Below are 25613 nucleotides of genomic sequence, written 5' to 3'. Positions count from 1 at the left end.
CACCTCTTAGGCTATGTACACACATCAGATGATTCTCCCCTGATAATCGCCTCAGGGTTGATATTGGTCAAGAATCTGGCATGTGTACGAACCACGGACGACGAATGATCATAATGAAATTGAAGGGGAGAGAGCGCAGCAGGGTGCCGCTCCATCGTTCTCCCCCTATGTACATCGCTCATTCATGCATCGTGCAGTCTGTTGTTGTTGGAAAGGATTAAAGATCCTTTCCAACGACAATTATTGCACATGTGTATGCAGCCTTAGATTGTAAACTCTTCTGGGCAGGGTCCTCTCCTCCTCCTGTATCCCAGTTTTTATCCTTCTGCCATCTGCAACTTTTATCTAATGTACAGCGATATATATGTTGCTGCAATATAAACACTGTAGTAGTTATAACCTCTGGAGGGAACCCTTGGGCTTCCACAGACCCCTGGTTGGGAAATTCTGGTCTAAGCATTTAATTATATTTAGACATTTTTTTCTTTTCTAAGTAAGTTCTACTTTACTCTTTACTAGTACTCTAGTTCTACTACTACTGTAATTTTCTGTTTTGGCCCTGTCTGGGTGGCTTTTGATGGAAAGCAATTCATGCAAATATCTAAAAGCTAAAAAAAAAAATGTTTTACCCTAAATTTTGTTTGCCGAATATGAGTTTCATATCAATCTAAATCTTTGTATTCTGTTTGTTTCAGAGTGATAAGATTGCATGGGTCCGGTAACGGGAATGACTCCTGACAAGAACGTAGAAACTCCCGGAGCAGAGAAAGTTGCAGGTTTGAGTCAAATTGATACAATGGGTAGCCTGCCAGAAGAAGTTGGAGCAGCCAGGCCAAAGGCCTCTGCCGTGGACTGTGGGTCAGCAGATGAAGAGCTGACAAACTTAAACTGGCTTCATGAGAGTACAAACCTGCTAAATAACTTCAGCCTTGGAAGCGAGGGACTTGCAGCCAGTAATCCATTATATGACATTGAAGGTGACACATCACCATCAGGCTGTCGAAACACAGAAAAGTCTTCTGCCTCCTCCAAACCTCCGTATTCTTTCAGCCTTCTCATTTATATGGCGATCGAGCACTCCCCAAATAAATGTCTGCCCGTGAAAGAGATTTACAGCTGGATCCTGGATAGGTTTCCTTACTTTGCCACAGCACCCACCGGATGGAAGAACTCTGTAAGGCACAACCTTTCACTAAACAAATGCTTTCGGAAAGTAGAAAGAAGCCATGGAAAAGTAAGTAGTCTTGGCAGCAGCATTATCCAGGTTTTGGATAAAAGGGTTAGAACTTGTTGTGGCTTTATATTGCTTTATCAGACAGGAAGTGTTGATAAATCTTCAGCAGGTACACAGCAATAAAATGCTGACACTGATTATAACCTACTCCTAAAAGTATTTTAGATTTGTATTGCTGCTGATTTAACTCCGAACAGAGTATGATGGGAACATCTGCAGCAGAGCCTCAGGAATACATTTCATCAGGGTTGTAAAGAAATATTAGGTTTTCATTGAAAATGAACTTTAGAAAATAAAGCTATAATGATGTTAACAGGGCATGAAAGTATACTGTAAATGTTACAAACTATCCCATTTATAAGAACATGGAAATTATTATACTGGAACAGATTATTGTAAAGTTATATAGATGAAAGAATGACAATAAAATAAACTTTTTTTTTTTTTTTCATGCACTTGTGCAACTTGATGTATTAGTAAAAAAATGGCCAGGTAGATGCATCCATAACCTAAAGGACGTACTTAGGGCTCTGGTTATAAAATGGGCAATCTGACATTCCTTCAAACATTCCCTGGTGGGAATCCTCCAGGTCCATGTGTTTCAATGGTAGTGATTGATTCCCACCAGGGAATGTCAGATTCCCTGTTCTTTAAATTGAGCCTTTAGTCTCTTCTGTTTGATTAAATCATGCCTGTTAGCTTTTTGTAAAAATTTAGTTTGGTTTTAATAATTAATTGATAATTAGAAGGGGGGTATACGTGTATTGATATAATTAATATTGCCTCAAACTGGTTTTGTTGGCAACCTTTGGTACAAAGAAATAGACAAAGAAAAGGTTTTTTTTTTTGGCAAACTAAAAATTGGATTAAATATAATTTCTCATAATACAAAGAACAAATATTCACCGATTCCTAATTTTGAAATAGAATCAGTATTGGGTTAGATCAATTACTAACTAGACAAAAACCATCTATTTAGCATGCCTTATATGGAATTGGTCGCAAATATTCACATACCAGGAGAAGTAGAAGGGGAAGTAGCAGTTAAGGCTGATTTTGGTAAACTGAAGGTTAATGCAGCGTTTCTCGATATGTTTACTATGGGGGAACCCTTGCAATACCTTTCAGGTTCCCTGCTATAGTTAATATATCCACAGCCTACTATAAATCAGTGTGTTGGTCAGTAGGAAGAATTGCTCTTTGCTTAATGAGTTAAAAACTATATATATAATATATCTCAAATTGGTCTTGGCTGTCTGCAGGATAATGAATACTGAATAATCATGTTTGATTTGCTGGTAGTTTTTCATCGTAAATGGCTTCTATAGATGCCATTCACAAGCTTTTGGAAATCAGTTTTTCTTTAAGCTGCAATAAAGTATTCCCCACCTGTAAATAGGAATATTGAAGTTGTTGCTACTATGGATCCCTGTATATATGGAAGGCTTCTCCCAGCTGCACATAAACAGTTACTGTACACTTGCAAGTCTTGCCATGGTCTCAGATAACAGTCTGGTTTGGGTTGTCATGGCAGCACTTCCTTCTGCTGGCTCTGTTCTTCAGCTTTTAGTAATGTGAGATGAGCCTGTGTTCCTGCTAAACTAAAGGAGATCTTCCTTATATGAAAGATACAATGCAAGACTGTCTGTAATCTGTACCACAAAGCCAGCTGGAATGTGGAAAGAAAAAAATAAATCTCTGATCTATATATAAACTCTTTTAGATGATACCGTTTTGTAATATATCAGTGTCTTCACTACTGCCTTATAGGAGGAAGTCTTTGTGCAATAGCACTTTATTACAGCTACAAAGTGGAGCTTATTTGATATTATCAACTTTATTATTACTATCAATATTAATATCATTACTATCATCAATAAACTGTGTTTTATAGCACCAACATATTATGCAGCGCTGTACATTAAATAGCGGTAGTAAATGACAGACCGATAAAAACAATGATGCAGGAGAAGGAGAGGACCCCGTCCAGAGAAGCTTACAATCTAGGAGGTGGTGGAAGTAGCATATAAAAGGAGGGTGGATAAAGAATGGTGGGTGACTAGTGAGGGTATAAGATACAGAAGACTGGTAGGTGAGTTTGGCTGCATACACACGTGCGAAAATTGTTGTTGGAAAGGATCTTTTACGATCCTTTCAAACGACGAAAGAATGCACAATGCATGAATGAGCGCTGTACATACAGCGCCATTTTGCTCTATAAAGAAGAGAGAGGGGTGAACGATTGAGTGGCACCCCTCCTCGCTCTCTCTCTACTTAACTTTCATTATGATCATTCGTGGATCTGCCAGGACGGATCCATGAACGACGAGTGTTATACAAACGCCAGATTCCTGTCTGATATTAGCCCTGAGACGATTATTGGACAAGAATCATTTGACATGTGTAAGTAGCCTTTGAAAAGATGGGTTTTAAGGGTTCTTTTAAATGAAGAAAAAAGGAGCAAGCCGAATAGGATGATGAAGTTGGGCAGCTCTAGTAAAGTCTTGGAGCCATGCGTGTGATGAGGTTATAAAGTAAAGTCATTGGAGGTGCAAAGAGAGCGGCTAGGGGAGTATTTGTGTGGGGACAGAAAGGTAAGTGGGCCAACAGCTGATTTATTCATTGAAAAATGATCTTTGCTGATCTGACCTTAGTAAATTGAATATAGATTTCTTGTTAGGCTTGATTTTGTGTATTTTTTATTATCGCGCTTTATATTCAGTATCAGAATCCCTTTGAGATGTATAGGCTGTATCTATAAATACTGGGAAAAGTCTCCAAGATGTCCCAACAATATTAGCCAAAGTGACCCAATGATTGGTTGTTTTACAAGTATTTTGTACAATTTAGATCTGATCCTTTAGAAGCTACGAAAAAGAATATTTAGTAACAGATTTTTTCCCCAATAATTTAATACTTATATATATATATGTTGCTTTTTGCCTTAATAGCATGTCATTTACACCCATTGTATTACTTTTGGTCAATATAAATACTTTGTTTATATTATCTTTTCAGAATTGCATTGTTGTCTACTTTTAGGTAAATGGAAAAGGATCCTTATGGTGTGTGGACCCGGAGTATAAACCCAATCTTGTCCAAGCACTGAAGAAACAACCGTTTTCTGCAGCACTTGCGTTGTATACCCCTCCTGCCTCACCTACAAGGTTAGTCAAGATACTAGTTTAACCGGTACATTCGTTTAATAGTTATTTTAAAACGGACGATACCCTCCTCCTACTAGCTTTGGCAACCTCAAAATTGAACCTCTGATATATTTTTAACAGTGGTAACCGCAAATAAACCTTACAATAGTTCTACAGCACCCCATCTCCTTAGTCGCAAAAAAAAAATGTATATAATTTATTTCAGCATTTAAAGCTTGCAAATGTATGCAAAGCTGCATTAGGCTGTTCTGTAATGTTCAACATATCCTATGGGAAACCTTAATTGGGATTTTCATAGCCCTCCTGTTGAAACAGTATTTCCTTATTCCAATGTTTAGCTTCAAAGCTTTACTTTGTTAAATGGTTTCTTTTGTATCGTTTCTTATCTGCAAACTTATCTAAACTTTATATAATGTGCTCAGTGATCTTCCCAGACCCTTTTAGCCGGGAGCACCACTCATCACTTTTCAGTAACCACCCGGCTGTTTTTGGAGTTGCATCACAATACAGAGGGGCTTCCACCCCGCCTTCAATTTCTTCCCACCCATCTAAAAAAAAAAACTTATTAGGTTAAACACCGAATGTGATTATGCATTTTCTTTGTAAATACAAAATTCAAATGATGTATTGTTGTTTTTCCTTCTTTAGTGTGTCTCCTACACTTTGTTTATCTTCTGCATTGAAACAGACTCAAGGACACTCTGTGAAAGGTATGTACATATTTATACTTTAATTAGAACCTATATGAGGATAGCTTGACTCCTTTATTTGTGTTTGTTTGGGAATTTATATCATGTAACCCCTTTGCTATTTTATCATTCCACATTTTGCAAACATGCTGATATACATTTTTTTTACATAAAATACATGCATATATACAATACAATGCACCTAAAATAGAAAAACTAAATATTTTCTAAAAAGCCAGACCCATCAAAAACAGTGATAGTAGTTGCAACTTTTATGTTGTACGATGTTGGTAAAATGTTTAATAAATCTATTTTTTTTAAATTAGGAAATACATTAAAATAGTAAAATCTCTAAAAGTAACTACCAAAGATGTCAAGACCTAAAATTGTATGTGGTCACAAAATAGTGATTAATAGTATAATCATTTTGGTGGAGGCTATCTAACTTTAATGCTTCAATTGCACTTTGATAAATCCAACCAAGAACAGGTTGTGCTCAGTCAGCTGTTTTTCTGGCGGCATCTTACAGCTCTAAATTCTCCCAAGTTTGAGAGAAATTTGGAAGAGAGAAAACATTAAGAGATAGAAACATGTAAAAGAATATGAAGCAGACAAAATCCAATTCCCCTGAGGAGTTTAAAGCTAAACTGTGTTCATATACAAAAAGCACCTTTTATTTTTTGATAGAGGGATGTAGACCTAATCTATGTTTCCACTATTGGAAATAGGACACTGACAATAAAACTGTAGGCCTGCTCAGAATAACCCTCCAACTACACCAGACTTCTGTGGACACATTATTAGCTCTGATATATGCAAGTCTAGCCTGTTATTTTTCTAGCAGCTTTATTTCTCTTGTTCAGTCTAGACTCTTCTGCAGTGCTGCTGGTGTTTCCCACTCCCTCACCGTCCTTCTCGGCCGGGCCAAATTCCACCGACTAGCCCTCATCATATAATATACACCCCCCCCCCCATTCCACAAAAGGGGGATATTTGTTGTTTTTTCATCACCAATCCCAGGGTGCAGGATGTAAATCTTCAAAAGCTTATAAAGCTTCAAAATATATTTTTCCAGTATCAAACATCAATTCATAACATTAGTGGCTTGCTGATTGCTTGCTCTTCTTGCCTTTGATCAAGAAATCAAAAATAGCAAAAAGTTTTCAGTTCTACTTCAACCTATTTAAATTTGCGCAGCATTCTCCCTTCTTCCACATCTTAAATAAAGGATAAGACCGATATAGGTAGATAGGGAAAGAGGAGAAAATGTATTATATTCAGTGTTCTCCCCAGCCCCTGTTAGCTGGGTGCATCACCCAGAACTTTTCAGTAAGCACCCGGCAGTTTTTAGGTAGTTACTGAAGAGTTGGGCCACCCACCTACAATTCCTTCCCACCCAGCTTAAAAAAAAATTCTGGGTGAACACTATGTATGTATGTATGTAATCTCAGAGGTAAGTGCTCTGGCCTTTGCAGCGCTAGGTCCCAGGTTTGAATGTCTGCCAGTACACTTATCTGCATGGAGTTTGCATGTTCCATGTTTAGGTGTGTTTCCTCTGGGTACTCCGGTTTCCTCCCACATCCCAAAAACATGCAGTTAGGTTAATTGGCTTCCCCCAAAATCGACCTTAGACTGTATTAAAGACATGTGACTATGGTAGGAACGTTAGATTGTGAGCTCCTCTGAGGGACAGCTAGTGGTGTAACTATGGACTTTGTACAGCGCTACGTAATATGATGGCGCTATATAAATACTGTGTGATAATATATATATATATATATATAAATAGATAGATAGATGGCCTCTATAGGCTACATCTTGCAAGTTGCAGTATTGTAAATGATTGTAATGGGTTTAAATACTTTATTGTTATTACACCGCAGATAGTGCTGGTAGCTATTGTAGACCATTTTGCTGCAGTTCCCATAATGGAATGTTTGTTAATTTGCTTCACTGTTTTAAAGCTTTTACAAAGTGATTAGAAATGATATAATATCCTAAGGAGAAGAGCAGTAGGTATACATTGAAGTAGGTGTGTTGAGTATGAAAAGGTTTGGCCCCCACACTGTCCTGATTTTATGCAAAGTTTTGTCTGCAGTATAGTTACTATGGAAACTGTAAATTTAGCTGAGTCCTGAAAAATGTTCTTTTAACAGTTTAGACATAAGCTTGTGTACATGGTAACGTGAGAATACAGATAGCTAGAATGTTCTTGTACTAACATTAAGGACGCAGAATATGGCGAGGTGTCATGAACAAGCCACAGTGTTTCAGAATAGTGCTTTTTAAAGCACAACGTTCTTAAAACTGTATCTAAGAACATATCCTTACTGGTATCACATATGTGAAAGAATAATTTGGTAATTAAATATAAATTTATTAAATAATTATTAAATAAAATGAGCAGAAAGGTGTGAATCCTTTTTCTAAGCCTGGTGGCTAGATTTGTTCAGAACCACATCTTTATAGAACAGATAGAGCTATTTATTAAGCGTGTAGTTCTATTTGTATATGATTTGATCACCTTTAGGTTTAGCTAAACCTGTCCTCAGACTTTATATTTATTAATCAGTTAGCCTCCTGTCAATTACAATGAAAAGGGGTTGCATTGCCCAGTCTAACTTTTGCAGAAGTCTGAATTTGAATTTGGGTTCAGCCCAGAGAATTTCTGGGTCTGGTTATAATTTGCTTTAAAGTGAACTTTATCTTTTTGTTCACATCCATGATAGATTTGCTTGATGTCTTCCCTGCCAGTAACATATACTTTTCCTCTCTCTTGTTATTCTGTACCTCAGGGATAAAAGCATGCGACTCCCTTCTCCTGGTCCATGTGGCTCTGCTGGTATCTTGGTATGTGACCATGTGCTGCCACGTTGGGTAACGAGAGGAGTCCATAGCCCCTTCTGTACTCCTCTGCTTAGATCTGTTAGATGCTTACCCAGGGTTCATTCTTTCCCTGGTCCACCTGAACACAGGGGTGGGAGGATGAGAATGGACAGGTTTAAAAAAAGGTTAGGAAGTTGTAATGAATTAGAAGGGGTCATGCCTGAGATATATACGGTTTCCTCAAAAATAAAACAATGTCTTATAATCACTTTTGCTCTAAAAATAATGCACTAGGGCTTATTTTCTGGGGATGTCTTATTTTTTTCAACAACAACACATTCTGGAACATTCACAAACCCTCAACTCCATCATGAATTTCTTGTGCTATTCAGGAACAAAAATCAACATTTATTCAAATAAAGTCATGTCATCATCTTCTGGAACATCATCATAACTCTCCAAACAATAAATTCTATATATATATATATATATATATATATATATATATATATATATATATATATATATATATATATATATATTTTATAGATGATTTATTGTGTGTGTTTCTGTCCTTATGATGTTTAAACTGATACAGTGACAATAACAAACCATTTCTCTTTCTTCCAGACTCTGACATTGACGCTGCCACTGCAATGATGCTGTTAAACACCTCTATCAAGCACGATGGTTCAGAATGTAAGAATTACATACTTTTAAATTCATGACATTTTAGCATAGATCTGGAACATTTTAAAGCAAGGGTAATTGTCTATAATGTGATGTATAGACAATGGAAATGCAGATGTTAACCTTGTATAATAAATTAGGTTCAGCTAGGTTTTTTTTCCCCCACATCGTGTAAGGGGAGGAGATGGAAGACATTTTTTGCTTTTAATTTTAGAATAAAAATTTTTGATGTATATTTCAGGAAAAGCTGATATTTTCGGTAATATAGGATTTGTTTAAAACTGAACTCCAGGGAAACCAACACACACAGATAAATTACATATAAGGGAACTGTCTAAAATGACAAAGAACTTGTATTCCAATCTGACACAGAAGATTGGTCCCTTCTTTCTCCAGACCTGATTGGACAGTGAAAGGAGAAGCGCCCAACAGATAAACTCTTGTTGTTGTCTCTCTTCTTTCTCCTATCATCATGTTTCTTTTCAGTACATGCTTCATGAGCACTGCAGCACAATGGACTTCTTTTGCTGCTTCTTCTTTTCCTAGTCTCAGCTCTTCAGTGCAGGGAATGCAGGAGGGCTGTTAACATGTCAAGCTTGGATATTTTCATCATACAGTTTAATATTACTTTAACTGCACCTATGCTGACTTACACAAAATGTTAGTTTGTTCTATTTAGACAATGTGCTCTTTTTTTCTTTTATAAAGGTGTTTGCTGCAGTATTGGAGAGAACATCAAACTAGAGGGAATAGATGGTGAGTCCAGTCATCTGTTCATGATCAGTCATTCTGTGTTTATTAAACATGTGGCCCCAATCATCACTATGTGTATATTAGAGATGATAAAGCTAGACAGAATGGTATTTGTTGTACATGTGCAACCTGGTTCCCCCATTTTTTTTTTTAATATACTAGAAACGTGAGGACAACTTGTGTTCAGAGCTGCAAAATTTCAAAAAGCTAAAAAAGGCTTTAAACCCTGTATAGAGCTGTCCCTGCTTTAAGTGCTTTCATGTTTAATAACCTGTAACAAGTGCGCAAACCATAGAAGTCGAGCTGCATGCATGTTCAGGTCTGTGCTTCACAAGTTGTTGCCACATGATGCTCATAACCGTCAGCTAGCATTTTCAAGACAAGGTCTAAAATCACGGCCTTGGTTGGTTTCTGGGTAAAGTAGAATTTGACCAGATTAAATTAGTTCTGTGCATACATCGTGGTTCTGCTCAATGGAGAGACGAGAACGAGCAAATGGCACCACGATGTGCTCTCTCCCCTTCACTTGATTGCAGTCGTTCATGGATTTGCCTGGACTAATCTATGAACGACGTTGAATGGCCAGGTACTCAGGTTCTCATTCGAGAAGCGTTGAAGCTTTAATCAGAGAAGACTCCTCTGACGTGGTTTTTTCCCCCCATTGTGTTTAGATAGAGCATTTTGGCTGGAGCCACACTTTAGTATTACAATGCATTGGCCAGACATGTAAAGCAACCAATCAGGTCTGACATTGAAAATAAATAGTGGCTACTGATTGTTCTCTGGTCACTACACCTATATGTTGCTATTGCCTGGTTGTGTATTTTAAACATAGAGACAGCAGAAAATAGCATGCATTGCATTTTAAATTACATGAGATTGGAAATTTTTATGTAATGAATAGGAGTGGGATCATTACTGGTGTCTCCAAAGATTTATTGTTTTTTTTTTTTTTTCCTTTTTTGTTCTAATACCGGTTATCTTGTGTTTTATGTAGGCCAGAAGCCTCAGCCTCTGAAGGCGGTGCTGCCTAAGAAACGCAATTACAACAGCGCATTCAAACACTGTGCTTCTCTGTCTCTACAAGAGAGCGACTCAACAGTCATCAACATTGATCCAAAAGAGGATCACAACTACAGTGCCAGTGGCACAGACTCTCAGAGATGTGAATCGCGCTCCAGCGTGTCTTCCTTGTCCTCTGTTGATGAGGTGTACGAGTTCATCCCAAAGAACAGCAGGGCAGGGAGTGACGGCAGTGAAGGGTTTCACAGCGAAGACGACACAGATATGGACTATGAAGAAGATGCACTTGGTGACAGCGGCTACACTGCCCAGCCCTGTATAAATTCTAACAAAGAACACCATGGGAAAAAACTGCGAAAAGAAGCCTGCCAAGATATTGACGACGAGCTTAAAGAGGCAGCAGGATCGCTCCTCCATTTAGCTGGAATCCGCACATGTCTAGATTCTCTTTTAAAAACTGCAAAAGCCCAGTCTCAGAAGCATAGAAAATAGTGATATCGCCTTCCTGCAAGTTTTGCTTTAACCAGTTGTACTTTCTTTTCCCCCCCTCCATCAACTCAAAGCGTGGCAATATTTTTCAGCCAGTTCTGTTTTCCTCTAGGAGATCAAAGCCATAAAAAATGAGGCTTGTTTTGTATTTGTTTTGCTTGTTTTCAGCTAGCTTGACTTGTTTGTTCTCCTGTGAACACTGCCTTAGAATAATTCCCTTTTTTTTTTTATATGTTATGTAGCAGGAGAGCGGAGTGCATGACATGCAAACTTCCCAAAAATAAGCTACTTAAACACAATGAAATGTACCTGACTCAACGGGTTCCTAGAATCGTGATGCAATCCTCACTACGAGCTGCTGACGTCATACTAATATGTATATATTTTTTGGCTTTTTATTTGGACATCACATGGCAAAGTGATAACACTGCAGTATTAGGAATACTTTTGCCAACTATTTATATGTGGGTTAGTAACAAAGGTGCACAGTGCACATGAGTAGTATAATATTTGTAAGAAAAAATCTTCCCGCTCCTTACTGTATTTCACAAGGACTAAAAAAAATTTGCAACCTTCCCGCTACGTGAACATCAGACTCTGATAAACGTAAGAAGTTTCATGTGTATGTGTATTTCTAAATCAGCTGGACAGATTCTTGGAGCCCAGGCACCTTAAGAAAGGGAAAAAAACTCAACTGGTACCTATGTTTTCTGGGCTTATAGATTTGGTGTAGCCGGCTCTTAGATTTTAAAAGAATTTGCCCACCTCCATCAATTTTGCTTTTCATTATGCTTCATGGCTTCAAAATATTTTACTTTATCATTTTCACGGCTCTGATCTTGTATGTGTGGCAAAGATGCATCTCCTTCCATGACTCGAACCACACTCCATTTGTAAAATAGAGGTAAAATAACTGCATGCTAGTTAGACACTGGTTACAGGTTGCTTTGAAGCATTAACCATATTATGATATGTCTGTGTGCTTTCAAAAGGCTTTGCTCTAAATGAATGCGTGTATGTAATGAGTATTTGTATTGGCTCTTTTGAAAGACAAACAAATACTCATTGCATGCGTTAAGGTTTGTATATATGTGTAAAACAAATAACATATTTCAGCCTTTGTTTGGACTCACTAGAAATCTTTTGCTAATTGAGTGAATAAGTTGGATTATGACAGTTTGCAATGTACTAGCTCCTAAGGATTGAAATGCTTGATGGTGTAGATTTGGCACTGGGTGACCTTTTTCAGAACATTTAGTATTGGAGAGAGGTTTGTGTCTGCTCAAGGTCTCTGTTGTCTCCTGCTCAGATGTTATGATGCAGGCAATAATCGCATATTAGCCAGAATAACAGAATTGGTGTTTTAAGCCAGAAAGTTATGGATGTATGTATGTATGAGCCTCTGGCTGTGCACCATTTTTTTTAAGGTGAGACCAGTATAGTGGATTCACTGGAGTGCCAGCTGGACTGTTTACGAATGATATTTCGTTTTTAGCGCACTTTAGTTGCAAGCTACTCACTAACGTGTAACAGCCAACAAATGCCCCCATTGGAGCGAATTGAAGTGACATTTTCCCTCTGCAGTTTTTCTAAGAGGTGTAGATAGTATTAATTTCCACATTCAAACATTTAGAGGTGTCTGAAAACATTTGAGACTGCTGAAAATTCTTTTTGTTTGGAAGTTAATAGGAGAGATGCCTAAAAACTGATTAAATTTGAACATGAACTGGCAATATTGATAACAGGGGAATTATAGTGGGGCATTGGGGACGTTGACTTACATTGATTACAGTGTTTCATGTTTAGAGAAGAATCTGTGTGCCAGTTAGGGAGGTAAAGGGGTAATTTCCCTAAATTACAGAGTTGGTGATATGGGGCTTTTGGGAAATAGAAAAGAGATTGTTGGATTTATCAGTCTTCCCAAATGTTTTCACTGCAAGTTGTTTAGTATTCGTTCAGTGACTACTATGGTGTAGTTTCCGCCTCAGATGACTCCCTTCTAGTCATACTTCTCCCTCTTGCATAAAAGTACATTTTTAAAGCCCGACTCCACCTTTTTGTAAATTGAATACAAGCTTGCCCCACATGCAATCCTTACTATCCCTTCATTGCTGTCTTCTGCAGACTTATCACCCTGTGTTCCACGGTGGTCTGCTCATTTACATGGTGTGTTCAGTGTTGGAGGCAGAAGACCCATGACCAGGCAGAAGAATGTTGAATTTCTTATAGAAATAGAAAATAAGCATCTTCCAATTAGTCCCTGCTACACGTTCAAGGCATCTATTATGTAAAACATGGCAGTCGGCTTTTCTGCTTATGTACGTTGAAGGCTTTGTTGGCTGTTAGCAACTGTCATAAACCCTTTTGGTTTCACATATTTTGAAGAAGGCTGTACTCTTCCTCGTCCAGAGTATGAAATGCCCATTCATTTATAGGGAGATGCATCATAATTGTGGCTGCAAGTTATAATTGTGCTCATTTTAGGTGCTTCCATCAACACGTTTTACACATGTAAATATTCAGGAAAGGTTTTATTTTCTGAATATATCCATTTTCACTGGCCATGTAATGTAAATATTGAGAATGTTTTCTTTTGCATACCATGTCTGCAAAAATAAAGTAAAAATAAATTGGAGCAGGTAAAATTAGTTTCCAAATTAGCCAATCAGTCTGTTTTCATGTGCACTTAAAGCAATAGGGATTTTGGTTTAATCGTGTCCCGATCACTGGTGTCTCTAGGGGATAGAAGCAGGCATTGTGCTCATGCAAAGTCCAGTAACCCATAACTGTATATTGTATGGCAATTTTCATACATTGACAAAGCAATGAAGGAAAGTTGTTGATTGGTGCGATACATTACTATAGGTCTACATTAGTGCTCCCCTTAGTTTTTACAACTTTGGAGAAACTATATGTTAGCCATACACTTAGCAGGGTTATGGTGGTTTGGTGGCTTTTATCTTTCTGTCACATTTGTTCTCCAGGTTTCAGCATCAGATTAAAAGAAATGGTATGGAAATCAATCAAATCCACGTCACTGCCACTCAAAAAAAGGCACTTTTGATCGGTTTTCCTATTTTTATCACTTTGTTGCTTGCAGCTAGGAAAGATTTGTGGCTGAAAGATAATTCTAAACCTAATTGCTCTTTGTATGCTTGTCGTTATACTGGACACTCATATACAGCAGTTTTTTCACTGCACCTTTTAAATGCAAAAATGACATAAGAATCATAGCAACCTACCACCAACAAACTTTAGCACTATTTGAAGGAAATATTGCAGTGTGTGTGTGTGGTTGTCATTCAAGAATGGTTATTGAACTTTTCAGGGTTTTTATGGAAACTGTTGGTAGTAGATTGCACTGATCAGGTCATTTGTGATGAAAAAGTTGTAAGAGATTGAAATTTCCCAATTTCCGTATTGTATTACCGTGTGTAGTAAGCATTGTTGTGTCACCTTAGACAATATACAGTTTTCAAAGGAGTTGTGGATTTGTGTTTGCCCTTGCAGCCTCTATCATTGGTATAGGTTACACTTACTATAGATAAGTTCAGTTTTAAGTATAGCCTGCAGTCTTTGGGCTCTGTATATGTGTGTGTGTGTGTGTGTGTGTGCGGGGTGCTGCTCCGTCGTCATCCCTCCCCCCTCCATAGAGCAGAACCACACTGTATGTACAGCGCACTTTCATGCATCGTGCAGTTGTTTGTCTTTTTCCAACGAAAATTATTGAACGTGTGTACTTAGCCACGAGGACAAATAACAATGACTTGGCCAAATCACGATGACAATGACTTAGCTAAGTCACATTGACAAATTACAAAACATTACCTAGTTTATCCCAGCTTACTTTTCCTTTTTTTATTAAGGAAAGGGGATCTTTAATTGGCTGTAATAAATGTGAATTAAAATGTTAGAGCTACTGATCTTAAGGTGAGTACAGTTAAATCACTTAATTATTATAAATAATTCTTAATGGAGTTCAGGATATTGATCTATTGCTAGGTGTATATTACACCTTTTTGCCTTCCACAATTTTTTTTCTAAATATTTTTATGCTCATGTATATAACGTGTAACTATTGTAACTTGAGGGGGGGGAGGGAACTTAATGGCTTGTAGGGGGCTCATGTTCAGTGATCCAATATTGGTAACCTTCATTTATTTGTTAATTATAAGTTGCTTTAGACATACAGCTATATAAAAGAAAAAAGAAAAAAAAAAAAAGAGAAAATAATCTGCAGGGATATTTATGGGTCTTTGTAAACAGGGCTTTCTGTGCACATGTTTTAATTATACCGAGCTTCATTCACTGCAAGGTGAACAGATTGTAGAAGGTGCTGGTACAAAGGATTCATTGAAACATGGTCTGTGCACTAAGCAGTGTTGCAAGCATTTGGAAACTTCACTTCATACCAGACTATTGGGTTTATTCATAATGCTTTTCATTTGCCATAGACCTTATTAATAAGGCATTGTATATAGCAGTGATAGTGTAAAGCGTGTTTATCAGATTTCAGGTTGCTGTAGCCAAATTGGTAAAAAAAAAAAAAAAAAAAGAAATTGCTTTTCTTTATGATATTGGGTCATTGCACTTTGCCTTTTTGTACCCTAGGCCTTCCTTAAAGGTTGGCATAAAATTGGCCTAATTACTCACATGTGCTTGTGTCTGCCCATGCAAACCTACAGAGTGCAGTACGGTAAACCCTGAATTGTCCAAAGTGTACCAACTGGTTGGCAATCAGTCAGGTGTCACTAAAGTTGCACAGAATGTTCTTTCTGGATTGTATGGCCAGCCATACAGTAAGCGCTTCATACAGATGCACATGTGTACCTAGCGCAAGACAAAGATTTTTAGACCCTGTTTACATGGGATTTAGCTCCTATAAAAGCTGTGTGTACATTAAGTGTAAAGCAGCTTTGTAGAAGCCTTTAAAGCATTCTTCAGCTTCAGTTTTGGAAGGTTGAGCACAAATCTTGAAGGGACTGCTAATTGTCATTTTAAACAAGCTGCTAGCCTACTACTTTAAGCCCCTAGCAGCTTTTTAAAGTGACCGCATTCAATAAGATCTGTGTTTAACCCTAAGCAACAGCTGTATTGTATTCTGAAGGATTTATCAAATCTGCTCAAAGTTTGTACACACTGCTTATATACAAGCTAAAGGCCATGTATACAAGATGTACATAAGTCAGATAATTGTCCCCTGAGATGAGATTTGCTTGTGTTGGGGGGAAAATCCAACATGTATAGCGGTCCCCTAACATCGTGACAGATTGAAGAATTGCCGATCAGGAACAACCAATGTGCATTTCTATGGGGAAGTTCACAGTGGGGTGCCGGTTGCTAGTCCACTCCCCTTCCTTCTCTATAGAATAGAACAGTGCTTTGTTGTTAATCATTTGACCTCTGTATGAGGCTTTAGTTCTCCTGAAAGGCCTACTAGAACAGGGTTTATGTAGTAGGTTGAAATGGAGCAACTGACCTGAGCAGGCCTAATCTTTGGAGTCATAATTTAGTGAAAGGAATTGCTTCCATATATAAACCCTAATTTTCCACCACATACAGTCCTATCGCCAAGTGAGTAATTAATAGAGAAGTTGCCTGCACACCATTGACAGTTAAGTATTGAGCAAATAAGGTCATCCAATAATTGCCTTTTATAAAAGCTGTTGGCTCAGCCTTTTATTAAAAGGTTATTCCTGGAATGTGTAGGTCTGCTTACTAAGAGGTTGACTGTGATTGACAAATCACAGCTCTAATCTTCCCAGGACAGCCAATATGTGAAGTTGGTTCCCTTACCTAGTACCTAGAAATTAGTGTTCTACTTGTAAGTGGAGGCCTGATTTCCATACCTCAGTGTTCTCTCTCCAGCCCTTTTTAGCTGAGCGCACCACCGGCACTTTTCAGTAACCACACAGCTGTGTTTGGGAGGATACTGAAAAGTTGGGTCACAATAGAGGGGCGTACTGTTTTTCCCACTCTGCTTAAAAAAAAACAAATTCTGGGAAGATTACTGTACCTGTTTCTGAGTATCGGGGTTACACATCAGCCAGTGCAACACAGCAGTCTGGTTATAGATAAGGGTTCTGGCCTTACTGAGCCTTTGGCTCTCCTGTGGAAGTTAGGAAGCTGAAGGCAGTGAATTATTAAACACCACACATCAATAACTGGAGAACTCTTTAAGTTAGGCCTGGGGTACACACACTGCCCATCCAGCAAGCTCTTTGGGCACCATCAGCTGCATTTCCTTTATCCTGCAGCAAATATTGGTGCGAACATGATGCAAGAGACCCAAGCACACGCACCCTAGAAGTTGTAGAACTGCTACAAGCATTGGAAAGTTTTGCCTTTCCTGTCTTCTGAGCAGATTGCAAATACACTTATATTTAAAGAATTGTGTTTGGCTGTTTCTTATGAAATGCTTATGCAAGGAAGCTGAAACAGTTCCGTCAACAATAACTGCCAGTGCCATTATTTGTTTTATTACCTTATTTTGATTGAAATAAGTGCTTACATATTACAAGTATTATGTTGCCATCCTTTAGTGATATTAAAAAAAAAAACATTTGTGATTGCCAAGTTGTTGTATCTACTATTTATTTTAAAATGTAAGGAAATTACTTTCTGAGCAATGTGAAACATTTTTGTTTAAGAAAATCCTATACTTTTATTCTTGGTTAGTCAGAAAAGTGTATAGCTTTGTATAGATAAAACTGCCAGTAGATAAACCAATGGTTTGATCCCACCACTGCCCCACCCTCCTTTTTAATTTTTTTTTTTTTCGTTAAGTTTTGTCGCCCTCTACATAGTTTACAGATGTTTAGTTTTTGTATGCTAACCTCTGTTAATGGAAATGTTTATAAAGTTTATTTTTACCAAAGATATGCAATTCATTCTGATAAAAGTATTGCAAAATAAACTTTTGTTTTATAACATAAAGTATAAGAGTTGTGTCTTTTTGGTGGGGGGTTTTAAGGCTTACAGAAAAAGGTAAACAACTGTGCAAAATGGCGTTTGATGGGTAAGTTTAAAATATCCCAGAATCAAAGAATTACCATTAGTTGGGTGTCTGTACACTGTAATACAATATAGAGAAGAATCCTCAACTGATGGCATCGTAGAAGTTACCCACAATGCTGCTCCAAGATAAATGAAAAAGAATGGTCAGAAAGCTGTATTAATGGATAACAAGGATATGGCGGAGATCCCTCTTCACCATCCAATTTAGATATCGCATGGTATACGCAAAACATTTCTGTTGTTGTTTTGTGGTGGGATTTAGTGTGGATATAAAGCATTCCAGGAAATTAGCTATTGTGCTCTTTACTTTTTTTGATCTGATTTATCTAAATTTTCTTGAACCCTTTAGTATCGTATCATCAGTATGCAAATACTATGAGCGCTTCTCCAGTGGTTATCTGCAAATGCTACGACAGCTCCCCCAGTGGTTGTCTGCATGTCAAACAGTTCAACCATCAGCTGGATGAGCCACCTAGTGAGCATGGAAAGCATACACAACTCACAGTACATTACTGTGGTGGTCATAGGAAGAATGCCTCCATTCCCTGGTCAGTAGGAAGGCAGCCAATGGCATTGGGGAACAGCCTAAACTAAAAAGTTATGATGCTATACATACCAGTTACCGTTCATGTACTTGTACAAAAAAACATCAGATGCTAAGTCCAGTTGAAAGCTACTCTCTAGGCTCCCTATCCCTGAACCAGTTATTCACTGACAAAGAAAAACTTTATAAATATTCATATTAATTGCATAAGTCTGAAGTCTGGCGACCATGTCTCTTCCTGTGATATCCTGAGCATTTTCTGTAGACTGCCCAGCATGGGGCTTGTAGGATCAGAAGAGTACTTCCCACCACTCCATATCCCCCTTCCTATTGTGTTCCACTTCCCCCACCCCTTAGATCAGTGGTCCCAAACCTTTTTGGACCGGTGGTCCACTACATTTTCCTGCTCCAGACCACGCATGCGCTTGGAGCCAGGTGTCACTCAAAGGGAAAGAAACCTCCCTCTTTAGTGACATCATGATGCCAGAACCTCGCTCACTCCCACGTTCAGAGACACAACCCACCGACTTCCCTAAGCCTGCCATCTGCATAGGACGTGGTCTGTGGCTCTGGCTGGTGCGTCCCCCCCCCCTTCCCCAGTGGGGTCCTTCTCCTGACCCCGCTGTCTTAGATTGTAAGCTCTTTGGGACAGAATCCTCTCCCCCTTCTGTGTTTCTGTCTGTCATGTTCAACCCCTATTTAATGTACAGCGCTGCATAATATGTTGGTGCTATATGTATCCTGTTTATTAATATTCATAAGCAGTGATGTTAGCAAGTGGATTGGTAGGGAATTGTCACCGTGGGCACATTTACAGGGTTGGTTTACCAGTCCCCTACGTCCTGAAATGATGCTTGTGAGGGACCCAGAATTAGGTGGATATATAAAGTAGATTTAGGGAAAAAATTGGCTTGTGGAATTTCTATTGCAGCATTTTATTTCAGAAACTGCTGTATCAGTTACCGACAAGTGTACAAGTATTTAATAGAAAGCTAGAAGAACCTAAGTGATCCAGCAAACCTGGAATGGATATCTTAAAAATAATTTGCTATTATTTGGTAAATGTTTTCTGTCCTGGACCCGATCCATTCCCGGTTTGGTAGATCTCCAAGGTTCATTCATGATAGTCTATCTTATTTAATCATAGAGAGCTTTATTAAATCATTCCCAATGAGTGGATGGTGGAACTATTGGTCTGATAAGTCCCTCCTCCGAGGTATCACTATAATATGGGTTATAGTCACAGTCGCAGCATCTTTAAGTTGTAACATCCATACATTGGAACAGTGATCCTCAAACAGGGTTTCATGGAACCATAGGGTTCCTCCAGAGGTTGCTGGGGGTTCCTTGACCAATAAGCAATTTGTTGCTCTCGGGACAGTTTAGGCAACACCAGTGATCTGCAAGGGTCGCACTCTTCCAACCGGTCACCAATGTAAGAGGCATTCTGCTAATGTACTGTGAGCTGTGGATATAATAGGGGTTCTTCACTAAAGACCTGAAATTTATTTCAAGGATTACAAAGGTTGAGAAAGGCTCCATTAGAGGATCCATTTTTTTTCTTTATTTCTATTTTCAGCTTCCAGAATGCTACAAAATCCTTTTGGTGTCACTGCCACAACAAACATCGATTAGCTAATACTTTAAAACCACCTGCTTAATATTGTGTAGGTCCCACTCCCTTACTTTAAATGCATACACGTCATCATTCAATGATTGCCATAGCAATCTATAATCCCTATTTTTAGTCTGGCCTTTACCAGAATTCTGCTTTGTTCATTGTTAAGTGACAACTGTGTACAACATGACTGCGCACAAAAGCTTTTTAAATTTTAAATATTCTGTATATGTCTTTCTTAAAAGAATAAGGCTCCAATTGAAGGAGCCAGGTTTTTAATCTGCCATATACTGCAAATTCCCACTTTTGCCAGTGTTGGGTTGGTAACTTGGACCCAGCACAGCAGTTTAAAGGAATCCACTAATGATAATAATAAACAGGATTTATATAGCGCCAACATATTACGTAGAACTGTACAATAAATAGAGGTTGCAGACAGACAGACGAATACAGAGAGTGATACAGGAGAAGAGGACCCTGCCCCCAAGAGCTTACAATCTAGCATGTGTCTCATCAGAGACTTATCAACTGGCAAATAAGGGAAAGCCAGCTTACAACAGTCCATCAGTTACTGACAGCTCTACACCTGTTGTGTCCTCCTAAAAGACTTGATATTTACTTGTAGACACAATGACATTCTGTTTTTCATTGTTTTGCTAAAAGAATGGTCCTGATTTATTAAAGCGCTCCAACATTGGAGAGAATACACTTTCATCAGTGAAGCTGGATGATCCAGAAAACCTGGAATGGATTTCCTAAAAGTAATTTGCTACTTGTTAGCAAATGTTTTCAATCCTGGACTAGATCCATTCCAGGTTTGCTGGATCACTCAGCTTCAATAATGAAAGTGTATTCTCTCCAGCCTTGGAGAGCTTTATTAAATCAGGCCCAATGTGTTGAATTGTTGGCTACAGGTAATACAGAATTCTTCATTTGAAAAATGTGATAATGATTTTTGTGATAATGTAGAAAAGCAGAACTTGAAATATTGTAGAATTGTTAAGTCAGTGCAATAAACAATAAATGGTATAAATGATCCAGCAATACAAAATGTAAATGAATACATTTATTATAAATGAATGCAGTGTATGTAACAATCATCCTCGAGGAAAAAAGTAAAAAAAGTGAATGGGGCCCCTGGAGTGAAGGCTAAATGTGCAGAGCTAAAGTCAATAGTAGGACTTATCCTATGGTGTTCCATTGACATTTTTACTGTGGAAATAGAGAATCAGACACAATGGGCTCTATTAATAAATGATTCCCCTGTGAATTCGCCTGATATTCGTTGACAAATGGTCGAACCTCTTAAACTTCCCATTTTAGATCCCATTAAAACAATGACTCGTTCTGCCACCTAGTGGCCAATCTCAAAAGTGCACAGCTGTCACAATAGGAAATGCTTTCTATAGACAAAAATTATGAATTTTATGAATTCAGAGAGAATTGACAGGGGAATAATTTATATATAGAGCTCAATGTACTGATAAATAATATTTTTCAAATTAGCTTAGATGAATGTACAATTAAATGCCTACAATGGTAAGGTTGTGTGAAAATCATCTTATTTGGGTTGTGGGATGATGAAGTATATAGAACAGTCTTTCTCATCCTTTCTAACATGGGGGATCCTTAAAATTATCTTCAGGTTTTGGGAACCCCTGCTATAATTATTATATCCACAACTCACAGTTATCAGTGTGGAGGTCAGTGGGAAGAATGTCACCCTTATAAACAGCCACAAAATATCATTGAGTCACAAATTCACTAAAGCGCCCCATGTCACCGGTGCCTCCTTTTGCTTCTTTTGTTCCCCTGTGTCTTCCGTGATCCCCATGTCACCAATGTCTATTTCCTGGATTTCTGGTTCTTGACCCCTGGCTTTGTTCCTGACATCTCTTGCTTCCTGCTTGCTTCAACCCCGGCCTTCCTTGACCATTGTCCTGCCCAATGATTTGGTGCATCACCCTGCCCACCCTGGTGTGCCCAAGGACTCCAACCAGCCAGCAGCGCAACATCCTCACCATCAGAGGCTCTCAAGAAGACCTGGCTGCTGTTTAGTTTCTGCGCCTTCTCAGGGCTCACACCACTTCTGTGCAAGTCATAGCGCCCCCTAAAGGTTCTGCCCCCCCAGTGTGACATCCAGTGTCACATACTAGGGCCATAAATCAAGGGTACAAGACAGACAGGTAAACAGTCAGAAACAGGCAGGAGATGGTAAGTGGTGAAGCAGCAGAAAGGTAAGTGGGATCACAGAAACACAATGGGTGACTGGAACACACAAGGTCACTGGGGTATCAGGAGGCACTTGGGTTTACACCAAGCACTCAGGGTCACAGCTTTCATTTGGGGGTCACAAGAGGCACTCAGGATTATATGCAGCAACAGAAGGGGCTTGGCATTAGCAGAGAATCTGAGCACTTTGCTAGTAAGCCTTAAAGTGTCCTAGCCAATAAAGGGAGCTGCCTAAGCACTCTGGACAAACTCTAAAAGTGCAGATAAGACCTGTGCTATTTCAGGAGCATGGTAAGGGTGACATCCAGCATCATTCAACCCAATTTCTCTAGGCCCAGATTGTCCTTGACTGCTCCAAGTCAGAAAATGGACAGCGAAAAGAGAAGCAACACAATGATGAGCTCATCTCTGTCCTCCCCCTTGATCAGCATGCTTCTTGTTTGCACATTAACCAATTTGCTCCTTGTACTGTTTCTTCTATTCACATACCAACCCAATGTACAGGGAAAACAAGAAGTATTTAAATACTTATACTGCTTGCATTTTCAAAACATATTCATGCAAAGCTGCATTAATCTGTGTCTTTAATAGAGCTAGTCCCCGAGTTACATACGAGATAGGGACTGTAAGTTTGTTTTAAAGTTGAATTTGTATGTAAGTTGGAACAGGTACATTATTTTAATAAATGCGATTAGGACAGATGTTATTAGGCAGTGTGGTGTCAGTTACTGTATAAAATCCACACTGTGAGTTAATCACAAACAAAGCAACAACAAAAAAAACTTTATGGAGCCTAGACATTCATTAGGTTCAGGAGCAAGCTGTGCTTTGATATACAAAAAGAAAGTTTGTCTTGGTCACACAGATGATCAAAGTACAACGCACCGGGAGGGATTCTGTGAATAGATTCTTTCTAATGAAACCTGAAAATATTTTGCCTCACCTCTTCCCATGTTGTACAGATCTGCGGACAATAATGATGACACAACTTTTGGTTTTAGTACCCTAGCAGGAATAATACTACAGCCTGTTCTAGGGTGGTATAAATAAAATAACTTATAGACTTTTAAGCAATACAAATAGTCAAAAAATTAGGGGCCCATTCACACATATGTGTTGTGGTTCCAAGCAGTACAATGCACATTTTATAAAACCTAATGAAGCGTGTCGTGGTGCCGTTTGTTTGAATGTATTTTAATGTACTCAAGCACAAATGTGACCCATTTACCCACTGTGGTGCACAACAAAAAAGTGGTTAAAATATTCAGAATTCATGGTCTGCTTAATGCTGAATTCATATTAATATGTATGTTGATGATTGTGCATTCTTGTAGTCCAAAGTGTGAATGTCCCATGCAACATATATATACCGGTATATATATTCTGTGTAAGATAAACCTAAATGGTGTCCTAAATGAGACATATTTAAGTAATTTTCCCTTAATTTTTTAAGTGTCCTGGTTAGTGTTTTCATTTTTTTTAAAACTTTTTTGTATGTGCCTGTATTATGTCTGTATTATTCTCCAATTTTAAAGAAAACCTTTTAAAAAACACAGCAGTTCATAAAAAATAATTATTTCCTTTTTTCCAACCCAGCAGTCATATCTGAATACAAGGTAAGTGAAATATATATGTTGGAGTATATAGAGCAACCCTTTAAATGTGGGGGAACTTTAACATAACTTTCACAATTCTGGGAACCATTTCTAATATTTACTTTATGTAAGGGGAGGTTCTAAGTTTTAGTTATAGTTCCCCTTTTAATTGTAAATAATATATTACTATTCCCTTTTATTGAGCAGGTTATGTAGGACATGAGGTTTTGAGGTTAGGTCTTCCGGGGAAAGTTAAAATAGAGGAGGGGTCATTAACTTTTGCAAGTAGAGCAGTCAGTGTTTCTTTGCTCCCAGGTAAATTTCACCTTTCCTATGTAAGGACCCTTGGAAAATTCATAATATATTATTGTATTTCAATGGGACTTTCAAATGTTATCGTTTTATTTAAATTTGAAAACATACATGGGGGAATACCCTAAAACACATTGAGAGAATTCCAGAAGACTGCCCATGCAGAACAGCATCTTTTTTATCCCGTCACAAACAACATTCTGACCTGGAATTTGCAGCAGGTCCTAGACAACAGTGGTAGCCAACCTTTTCTGACCCAGAGACCACTAAATTTACCGGACCGCGAATGTGCGGAGAGCCAGGCGTCACTCAAAGGGGAAGAATCTACCCCCATAGTGACGTCATGATGCCAGAACCCGGCGACTTCCCTGAGCCTGCTCCACGTACGGGAGACATGATGCCCATATTCTCAAATGAACTCCTGAAGGTCAATTGTTCTTCAATCTTGATTTGTACTCTCGACTTGTTTCGAGGACCAAGTCCTCTTCATCAGGAGAAAGGTTGTTTTAAATAAATTTAGTCTTATGTATACAAAGGATGTAATATAATATATGAGAAGTGGTGGTGAGTTTTTTTCTCTTATATATTATATACATTTCTTTCCGGTCAGAGTGGATTTATTTTTCACCAAGATTGTATATTGATAATGGGAGAGTCAGACCGCTGTGTAAAGTCTTCTCCAGCTCTTTCCAAAGAATCTCAATTCCACAAGTTCTGTGGTCTATAGTGGCCAATACATGTGTGTCAATGTTGTCTCATGAGCCCTAAACCATGTTTTGAGCCGATGAATCCTGCATTACCACCTTGGAAAATACCCGTGCTATCAGGAAAGAAAAAATTAATTAATTAAGTAAAAACCAGTCAATCAGTATATTCAGGTTGTCAGCTGCTTTCATTTTTTGGGCACATAAAATTGTTGAAAATAAACCTGACCAAATGAAGCAACCCCAGACATGAGACTCATAACACTGCCCTCATAGGCACCCAAGATCATAACACTGCTCCCATAGATACCCCAGATAATAACACTGCCCCCACAGGCACCCCAGGTCATTACATTGCCCCCATAGGCACCCCAGATGACAACACAGCGCTGCGTAATATGTTGGCGCTATATAAATCCTGTTTAATAATAATAATAATAACACTGCTCCCACAGGAACACGAGATCATAACACTGCACCCGTAGATACCCCAGATCATACCACTGCCTCCACATGCAACCAAGATCATAACACTGCCCCCACAGGGACCCCAGATCAGTACACTGCCCCCACAGACACCCCAGATCATAACACTGCCCCCACAGGCAACCAAGATCATAACACTGCCCTCACAGGCACCCCAGATCATACTACTGCCCCCACAGGCACCCCAGATCATAACACTGCTTCCATAGATACCCCAGATGATAACACTGCCCC

At 38.5% G+C, this 25613-nt stretch overlaps 1 protein-coding gene across 1 annotated transcript in view; it reads left to right on the top strand.

Annotated features, from left to right (window-relative positions):
• FOXN2 (forkhead box N2) overlaps positions 1 to 14069 on the top strand; it is a 34594-nt gene extending 20525 nt beyond the window's left edge. Inside the window, exons 2-7 of the mRNA XM_072409734.1 lie at positions 696 to 1234; positions 4277 to 4401; positions 5050 to 5111; positions 8547 to 8615; positions 9315 to 9362; positions 10357 to 14069. Of these exons, the coding sequence (XP_072265835.1) occupies positions 710 to 1234; positions 4277 to 4401; positions 5050 to 5111; positions 8547 to 8615; positions 9315 to 9362; positions 10357 to 10874 (1347 nt within the window). The 5' untranslated portion in view covers positions 696 to 709 and the 3' untranslated portion in view covers positions 10875 to 14069. The remainder of the gene's footprint in view (positions 1 to 695; positions 1235 to 4276; positions 4402 to 5049; positions 5112 to 8546; positions 8616 to 9314; positions 9363 to 10356) is intronic.
• The last annotated feature ends 11544 nt before the right edge of the window (positions 14070 to 25613 follow it).

The sequence above is a fragment of the Pyxicephalus adspersus genome, chromosome 4 (genome assembly GCF_032062135.1).
Source record: "Pyxicephalus adspersus chromosome 4, UCB_Pads_2.0, whole genome shotgun sequence".
Lineage (NCBI taxonomy): Eukaryota > Metazoa > Chordata > Amphibia > Anura > Pyxicephalidae > Pyxicephalus > Pyxicephalus adspersus.
The sequence above is the reverse complement of the archived record's forward strand: the minus strand, read 5'-3'. Positions and strand labels throughout refer to the sequence as shown.